The sequence below is a fragment of the Symphalangus syndactylus genome, chromosome 23 (genome assembly GCF_028878055.3).
Source record: "Symphalangus syndactylus isolate Jambi chromosome 23, NHGRI_mSymSyn1-v2.1_pri, whole genome shotgun sequence".
NCBI classification, from domain to species: domain Eukaryota; kingdom Metazoa; phylum Chordata; class Mammalia; order Primates; family Hylobatidae; genus Symphalangus; species Symphalangus syndactylus.
In genome coordinates, this window is record NC_072445.2 from 26239475 (window position 1) to 26248744 (window position 9270).

At 37.8% G+C, this 9270-nt stretch overlaps 1 protein-coding gene across 2 annotated transcripts in view; it reads left to right on the forward strand.

The window, feature by feature from the left end:
* The window catches only part of FBXO9 (F-box protein 9), a 27247-nt gene extending 18952 nt beyond the window's left edge, over positions 1-8295 (forward strand). For both annotated transcript variants that reach the window (XM_055263004.2, XM_063632240.1), the window contains 6 exons: positions 2411-2529; positions 2713-2803; positions 3443-3538; positions 3863-3956; positions 5481-5632; positions 7698-8295. In XM_055263004.2, the coding sequence (XP_055118979.2) occupies positions 2411-2529; positions 2713-2803; positions 3443-3538; positions 3863-3956; positions 5481-5632; positions 7698-7806 (661 nt within the window). In that variant the 3' untranslated portion in view covers positions 7807-8295. The remainder of the gene's footprint in view (positions 1-2410; positions 2530-2712; positions 2804-3442; positions 3539-3862; positions 3957-5480; positions 5633-7697) is intronic.
* Positions 8296-9270: the final 975 nt, after the last annotated feature.

The window sequence follows — 9270 nt, forward strand, 5'->3', positions numbered from 1 at the left end:
GGAGGTAAAGGCAGGCAGGTTTTTAAAGGAAAAAATGAGAAGGATTACGTAATTGTTTTGGAAATAATTATCTTTGGCTACAAAGATCATTAACAAGGGTAATGCCAGTTCAAGTTTGCACGGGCAGTTTGCTGGGCAGATGTCCTTGTAGAAGTATTTTTTTGTATAAGGTTTAATGGCCTTTGTGCAGGGTTGTGTTTTTTGCAGTCTTTCTTGTTATCAGGCATACAAGCATGAGAACCTTATTTTCATGGCCTTTCCCAGGTCTGTCAGGATTTTCTTCACATTAGTGATTTCATTTTGATTTTGACAACTTTCATAGTTATTCCATTAACTTGTAATTGTATGTGAGAAAATACTATAAAGAAAGAATTGGGCTGGTCTGAGTGCAGTGGTCGTTTACATCTAATTGATCACAACCAGTTACAGATTTCTTTGTTCCTTCCCCACTCCCACTGCTTAATTTGCCTAGCCTAAAAACAAAAACAAAGAAAGAATTGGTTAAGCAAATATTCAGGAATAAAACTTCGTGTGTCATCATAAAAGTAATTCTTTAAAAGCAAACATTTTAAATATACATTTTAACATAAATTTGAGAGGACTTATCTTTTTCAATCTGACACTGATATAAGTCGTTTTTGCTTCATTTACTTATTTATGAATGAATGAACAAGACAAGGTCTTGTTCTGTTGCCCAGGCTGAAGTGCAGTGGTGCCATCATGGCTCACTGCAGCCTCAAATTCCTGGCCTCAAGCCACCCTCTTGCCTCAGCTTCCTGAGTAACTGGAACTACAGGCATGTGTCACCATGCCTGGTTAATTTTTTTTTTCATTTTGTATTTTTGCCTGGTTAATTAGAAAAAAAGTTTTTTTAAGAGATAAGGTCTTGCTATATTGCCCAGGCTAGTTTTTGCATCTTTAAAACTGAACACTTAGCTGGGTGTGGTGGTGCACATGCCTGTAGTCCTAGCTGTTCAAAAGGTTAAGGCAGGAGGATTATTTGAGCCTAGGAGTTCTGGGCTCTAGTGCACTATGCTGACTGGGTGTCCACATTAAGTTCAGCATCAGTGTAGTAAACTCCAAGGAGCTGGGAACCACCAGATTACTCAAAGAAGGGTGAACTAGCCCAGGTTAGAAATGGAGCAGGTCAAAACTCCCATGCTGATCAGTAGTGGGATCATACCTGTGAATAGTCTCTGCACTCCAGCATGGACAACATAGTGAGACCTCATCACTTTAAAAAAAAAAAAAAAACAAACCCTGAATATTTTAAGTTAGAGATGGAGTTAGAAATATTTTTAGTTATAGCAGAATCATGTCAATTTTTAGTACATGTTTTACTTAGCTTTTTGCACACTTTTTTTTGAGACAGAGTCTTACCCTGTCCCCTAGGCTGGAGGGTAGTGGCGCAGTCTTGGCTCGCTGCAACCTCTGTCTCCCAGGTTCAAGCAATTCTCCTGCCTTGGCTTCCTGAGTAGCTGGGACTATAGGCACCCGCCACCATGACCAGCTAATTTTTGTATTTTTAGTAGAGACAGGGTTTCGCTATGTTGGCCAGGCTTGTCTCGACCTCCTGACCTCGTGATCCGCCTGCCTTGGCCTCCCGAAGTGCTGGGATTACAGGCATGAGCCACCGTGCCCAGCTCCTGCACTAATTTTTTAAACAAAGTCCTGTTGGTGCTCCCTTCAAAATTTATCTCCAGTCTGACCATTTTACCACTTCTGCAACAACCTTTCCGACTCAGCCACTGTTCTGTTTGGTTTGGGTTACATAGTGGCATCCTACCTGGTCTTCCTGTTTCCACTCTTATACCACTAGAGCATATTCTCCATAAACCACCAAGGTGATCTTTTAAAATAAAAGCACAAATTGTGTTCAGAACCCTCCAGTGGCATCCATCTCAGGTAAATAACCACTCCTTCCTACAAGATGCCACCTCACCCACCCCGACTGCCTCATGATAGTTCCCTCTGCACAATGCCCACTTTGCCACGGCTGTGTGCTCCTGCTGGCTCTTGGGTGAGCTCACCAGTCACACTTCTGCCTGAGGGCCTCGCACATGCTCTGGCTGCTGCCTGAGATACTTATCCCCATCACTATGATCACCTTCCCAGAGAGGCATTTCCTGGCCTCCCTATCTATTTCCTTACCACCATCATTTCTGTCTGCTGACTCTACTTTGTCTGTTGGTTGATTTTTGCACTAAGCGTACTACCAGAAGCTTCCTCTCAATTTGCTTCCCCACAGTAAAAGAGCAGGGCCTTTGCCTTGTCCATTAGTTTCTCCTCAGAACAGTGCCTCCCAGGTGTTCAACAAATACTTGCTAAATAAAAGATGGCTGATAGCAAAAATATTTATGTCTATGTATAGGGACTTAATCTTTATTGACATCGTGCTTTTATTCCCTAGAGACCCTGAAATATGGCGTCTGGCTTGCTTGAAAGTTTGGGGCAGAAGCTGTATTAAACTTGTTCCATACACGTCCTGGAGAGAGATGTTTTTAGAACGGCCTCGTGTTCGGTTTGATGGTAAGTTGGATTCTGTAGAACTCAGCAGAAATACTGATCTATAATGCTGATTTTGATAAATACGCCATTTAAATTTTCTGTGATGAACGTGAGTACTGTAAGCATGTTTAAAGGAAACCACAGAAAATATGCTGGAAATGTCTGAATATTATAACTTTTAACTTTTTAAAATTATTTTCATAGGAGTGTATATCAGTAAAACCACATATATTCGTCAAGGGGAACAGTCTCTTGATGGTTTCTATAGAGCCTGGCACCAAGTGGAATATTACAGGTACAACTGTAGTACACTGAGTGAGTGGAAAATTCTCTCTCTCCATGTATTAGTTAAATGGACATCTGTTCTTTGTTGCTTTTGATTGACCCGCAAAATGGCCCTCAGTATTTTTATCTAGTACTCAATATAGAAATTGCACTAAAAAAGAATAGGCTAATATAAATTCCAGAATTTCTTCTGGCCTCTTTTAGATTTCTCCTTGTCTTTTGCTCTAGGTGTATTTATTTGCCTTTTCAAATAGCTTGTGCTTTTATTCCACTTTATTGCTTGCCAAATATTATTGTCATTTAGAAAAAAATAGACATGTTAACCATTGTGTGTGGATCTCACTTTGTTTGAAATTATTGCTTTGGGAAAAGCACAGAACTTTAATAAAACAATATTTGACTTTTATTCAGTGAGTAAAACTCAAAAGTTCAACAGTTTCGCCTGAGGAAGATAAAATATCTTTGGTTCTTTGTTGCTGGACTAACAGGTAGTCAGTTATATTTGTTTTAATGTTTTAGTTGTTCTTTAGCCCGTGGTATTTCAGTGTTGGTTTCATAGCTATGAATAGGCATAGGTACTAATAGATAAGGACATATTTTATACTTTGTGTGTGGGGTGTGTTTTGGTCTTCTTTTTGTTATTACATAGGTACATAAGATTCTTTCCTGATGGCCATGTGATGATGTTGACAACCCCTGAAGAGCCTCAGTCCATTGTTCCACGTTTAAGAAGTAGGAATACCAGGTAGTATTTTTTTTTTAAATGGCTTTCCATCCAGTCTATGTTTTATATGGTTGCTTGCAGGTTAAAGTAACCCAGTGCTTCCTTCATTTAATACTGGATGATTTTAAAAGCAATCATTCGGGGGCTTAGGAAAAATACCAATTTCTGGGCTTTTCCTTAGAAAATCTACTTCAGCAGGTCTTTGGAGCCTTGGAATTGAGGTTTACTCAATCCTAGCTGATTCTTTTCAAGCAAAAGTAAACACTGTTGTAATTTGTTACTTCTTAGATTACTTAAATCCACTTAATAACTGCTTTAGATTCAATTTGTGTTTTTTTTTTAAAGGACTGATGCAATTCTACTGGGTCACTATCGCTTGTCACAAGACACAGACAATCAGACCAAAGTATTTGCTGTGATAACTAAGAAAAAAGAAGAAGTGAGTATACGAGGTGTAATTAGTAGTTTTCTTATCTTAATAGCCTATTCATCCAAGCATTCTCAATTAGAACAACAACAAAAAAACCCTGTCTGATTATTTATACTGTTATATAAAATGTATATTAACTTCTAGCAATCACTGAAGAAAGCTGGAGAGTTTTCTAAAATGTGGTTATTTTTTATTGGATCAGCTTTTTTGCTTTTTACCAGATAGTTTGTTTTTTGTATGTGAAAATGTAAAGCTGAAATCTCTTGTGAAATAACTAGTAAAATTATACCTGAATATGTTTTTGGCTCTGCTCATGTCGAATCACAGGGGATTTTTCTTCCTATATTAGCTCATATAGATAATTCTTTCCATAAGGATATTGTTAGAACTTCAGTTTCTACTGGAAATAACCTAACTTCAGATAATTTTCTTCTTCCTCTTCTTACAAAAGGAAAAAAATGCCCAGCAAATATGATTACTGACATTATTACATTCTAGAGCGCTTTAAATTCTCATAACAGATTGGTGGCCTAATTTTTTCACCTTTCTCCATATGCACGTTTTCAATCCTGGTTAAAAATTGTTATATGTACCCAAGAAGCCAGTTGTATGGTATTTGGAATAAATATTAATATTTACTTGTTGCCTTTATAATTACTACAGCTTTTAAAGGATATTTCTCTTGTATGAAATCCCCCCTTCTCTAACATCATATGTCAAGACAGGGCAGAGTTTCATCTGCAAGTCCTGTCACCTTGTGGCCGCCTGTTGCTGGCGTCTCCTCTTCCCTCTGATGGGCTCCTGGAGCCTGGGCAGCAGCAGCCTGAGAGACAGAGAGAGTTGCTTTGACTGTGACTGCAGGTTTCCTGAGGTCAAAATTGGGAATTTGGAAGGCCTTAGTTGCCTAGGTTTTATCTAATTAAAAGAGTTTAGGAACTCCCACATAGAATGTCAATTTTCTCTTCAGAATATGATGAAACATTCATAGTGTTTACATTTTTTTGTTTTTAGCAGCAGTATTTGCAGAAGTGTAATTCTAATGAACCTTGTCACAGCTGTTTGCTCATTCATTTTACTGTTATTGCAAAAGATAAGTTATACTCTGTGCTTTTTCAGCATCCTTCACCAATTTATCACTTTCCCTCTTAAAAAATGTCCAAGTGTTTTCCAGTAGAAGGAAATACTAGGCTTAGAGGTAGGAGATAATAATTTTAATGTAATGTTGGTTACATAGTAGTTTTACCTCCCTGGATCTTTATTTTTTTAGCTAGTAAATAGAAATAATGCAATCATATTTAACACATGAGGTTATTGTGATGATTAACTGAGATGATGATGATGATGGGGAAAAACCTGATATTTTTAGAGTATTTAACAGTTTTTAAAGCACTCATACATTCTTGTGATATTCAAAACAACTCTTTACTGTGTGCAAATATTATGTTACTTTTAGTGTCACTGTTGCATAATATTTCTATAAACATAGAAGTGAGGTAAGGTTTCATTATAGCTTATGCATCTTTTCTTTTGCAGAAACCACTTGACTATAAATACAGATATTTTCGTCGTGTCCCTGTACAAGAAGCAGATCAGAGTTTTCATGTGGGGCTACAGCTATGTTCCAGTGGCCACCAGAGGTTCAACAAACTCATCTGGATACATCATTCTTGTCACATTACTTACAAGTAGGTGAATGCAATAAAAATAACAAGATTACACTATAAATGTATACTTCATATCCAGCTTAGGAATTCCAGCTATGTTTCTAATTTCTCAGAGTTAACACTACATTACAAATTAAAACCAGTACTACTACAAACTACTACAAACCAAGAAAATGGCCCAAACGAAAAAGACTAAGCATGCTTGAGGAAGCAGAGCATCTGGAACACTCATATAGTGCCCATTGGAATGTGAATTGGTGCCACCACTTTGGAAATGAAAGTAGCATTCCATGGGAAGAATGGTACTTGGTCAGCTGTGAGCTGTCCATGCATGACGTAAAGCCATTTTAAAATACCAGATCATTTTTCTTTTCCCACAGTTCAGTTACCGTTTTTTGCTTTATTTCCATTTGTTTTATCCTCAGGGATTATACACTGATTTAATAAAATTGTAGTTAGGAAAGTAAGTCTACTAAAAAAATAAGATCACAGGTATTCCAAAGCCAAATCTGTTAGATGATGCCTATTTAAAACTCTGTTCTATGCAGTACCATTTACCTGTACATCATAATCAGTGAACTGAGAGGGGAGGTATGAGAAAGGAGCCATACAGAAATACATAAAACTTAAAAAGGAACCAGGGAAGTGAAATATCAAGTCCTGTGGCAATTAAGGTTAGCTCTTGTTCGATTTGAAAGAATATTGGTACGTGACTGAAGGCTCTTCGTTCTGCTTGAATCTAAAATTCTGAGAGAGAAGTTTTGAGGTCAGTTTCCATTAGCCTCTTTGCAACCTTTACCACATTGTTGAAAACTGTGTCACATTTCCACTTGACAAATAACTTTTCCCTGCTCATTTGGAAGGTCCTGACAACAGAACATTTTTCTTGCCTACCAATTCTGCTATATCTCCTTTTTGCTTCTCTCTGTAATGCTGTGGAATTTTTTTTTCTACTTTTCAAAGAAACAAACCTGAGCAGGTGTAAAGGCTTATGTCTGTAATCCCAGGACTTTGGGAGGCCAAGGCAAGAGGATCACTTGAGGCCAAGAGTTTGAGACCAGCCTGGGCAAAATTGGGTGACCCCATCTCTACAGAAAATAAAAATATTTGCCGGGCATGGTGGTATGCACCTTGAAGTCCCAGCTAATTTGGAGGTTGAGGTGGGAAGATCATTTGAGCCCGGGAGTTCAAGGCTGCGGTGAGCTATGATCATACTACTGTACTCCAGCCTGGGTGATAGAGCAAGACCTTGTATCGAAAAGAAAAAAAGGAACCAAACCCTGAAGTAGAACCAAGCAAATGAACGATGGATGGTTATAGTTTATACTTGACCCATTAGAAAAACATTGTTTATTTAGGAGAAAAAAAGACATTACCATAGGCATTATTTTTAGCTGCTAATTATCACATTGACTTCCTTGTAATATTTATAAAATCACTTGGATTCTCTGCTTTCGTTTCTCTCTCTCAGTGGTAGCATAACTTACCACCTGCTTTCCCTCCTCCCTGCCTATAATTATGCATTGATCATGCAGTTATTAAATAGTCAAATTCTATTCTAGGAATATAATTCTTTCTGAAACATTTTAACAAGAACCTAATGTCTATAGCTTCTGACTTAAAAATTCTACCTTAGGAATCTCTGAAGGACATCAAAATCACCTAATTTTTAATTGAGAAATAGTAGAGGCAACCTAAATCTCCAATTAAGTAAACTGGTACAAGCAGACAGTGAAATATCATCCTGCCACTAAAAATGGTTTCTGAAAAGTAGTGATGTGGGAAAATACAAATAATTAAATGAAATAAAAAACAGAATTACTAAGTTTGATCTGAAGAAACACTAGGAAATATCCTTCATATGGCTTTATCTGGGTGTTGGAATTATGAGTGATGTTTCTGTACACATTTCTAAATTTTTCGAGTTTTCTACAATATGCCTATATTATATAGAATTTCCTAAGATGAATTAAAAATAAAAAAGGCTAAGCGTAGAATAACCTTCCCCAAACACACAAGGATTTTAAATGAGTTGAAATTTCCTCATGCTAGTAATTTTGTGTTTTTTTTTTTTTTTTTTTTACAGATCAACTGGTGAGACTGCAGTCAGTGCTTTTGAGATTGACAAGATGTACACCCCCTTGTTCTTCGCCAGAGTAAGGAGCTACACAGCTTTCTCAGAAAGGCCTCTGTAGAGCCTCAAGTCCAGTCCTCTATCACTTTTGCATGAATTAAAGTATATAGCGCAAAAGAGCACCTAAGTTATAAATGTATATATATATATATGGAATTGGAACTTATTTTAAATTGTTGGAGTTCTTTTAAGAAGAATATAAATTGATTATTTTTTTTATTTAAAGGGATAGTTGATTCTTGGGGTGTTTTGAAATTAAGTTGGAATTAAGTTGCTTAAGCATATTTATGTTGTGAGAAACCTTAATATGAGGTTTATCATGCCCTTTTTCAAGCAGATGTATGAGCAGATTTCTGTCACATAAGCCGTCTTCTGCTTGAGCATCCTAATATTTAAATGCGTCAGGGGAGCGCTCCACTGGATAAGCATTTTATTTCCCGCATGGCATAATGTTTTTGCACTAAAGGCTCAAAGTGTGAGAACCTGTTCTGGATTTGTTTGAAATTATTTCACCAATAAAGATCATAAATAAATGTTTCTTTCAAGAAAATATATTTGGATGGCCTTTTTAAAATAACAGGATATTTAATAAGAGTCCTAGATAGCCAGCGGAGACTTCAAGAATCATTGCCTCTAGCTGGGTGTGGTGGCATGCACCTGTAGTCCCAGCTATTTGGGAGGCTGATGCAGGAGAATAGCTTAAGCCCAGGATTTTGAGTCTGGGAGTTTGAGTCCAGCATGGGCAACATAGCAAGACCTCATCTCTTACTAAAAGAAAAAAAAATAATTTCCTCATTTCATCATTGGTCTTTATTTGTTGCCACAAACACTGACCTCATGTAGGCACCTTACCAATACATGACATTAAGTGAGAGTGAATCCCTTAGGACTGGAACACTTCAAGCTCAACCAACTGACTCAGTTGTCATTCTTCACAAAAGAATAGTAGAGGATCATGTAAACCTGAGCCTAACTCTTGTTCCAGTATGAAAGCTGGGGGACAGCACCAGCCACCTAGGAAAACTGTATGTTACCTTTTTACTCAAAGGAGTCCCCCTGCCCAGTAACAGTCCTGTTAGTGTTTAATTTCAGAGTTTGTGTCTGGTAGGCCGCTACCTGATTCAGAGTTGCTTTGGTTGTTTCAACCATAGTTAGAGACAAATTCTCATGTACTTTGAGAAATCAGTATCTGTAGCCACTGTTACTTTTAATTGACATTAAGAGACACTTCATAGGTTCCCACAATTCAGTATGGGATAGGCTTTTTAAAAAGCACATACAGACCAGGCGTAGTGGCTCATGCCTGTAATCCCAGCACTTTGGGAGGCTGAGACAGGCAGATCACCTGAGCTCAGGAGTCCAAGACCAGCCTGGGCAATGTGGCGAAACACCGTCTGTACAAAAAAAAAAAGAAAAAAAAAATTAGCCAAGTACAGTGGGGCACACCTGTAGTCGCAGCTACTTGGGAGGCTGAGGCAGGAGAATTGCCTGAGCCCGGGAAGTGGAAGTTGCAGTGAGCCAAGAC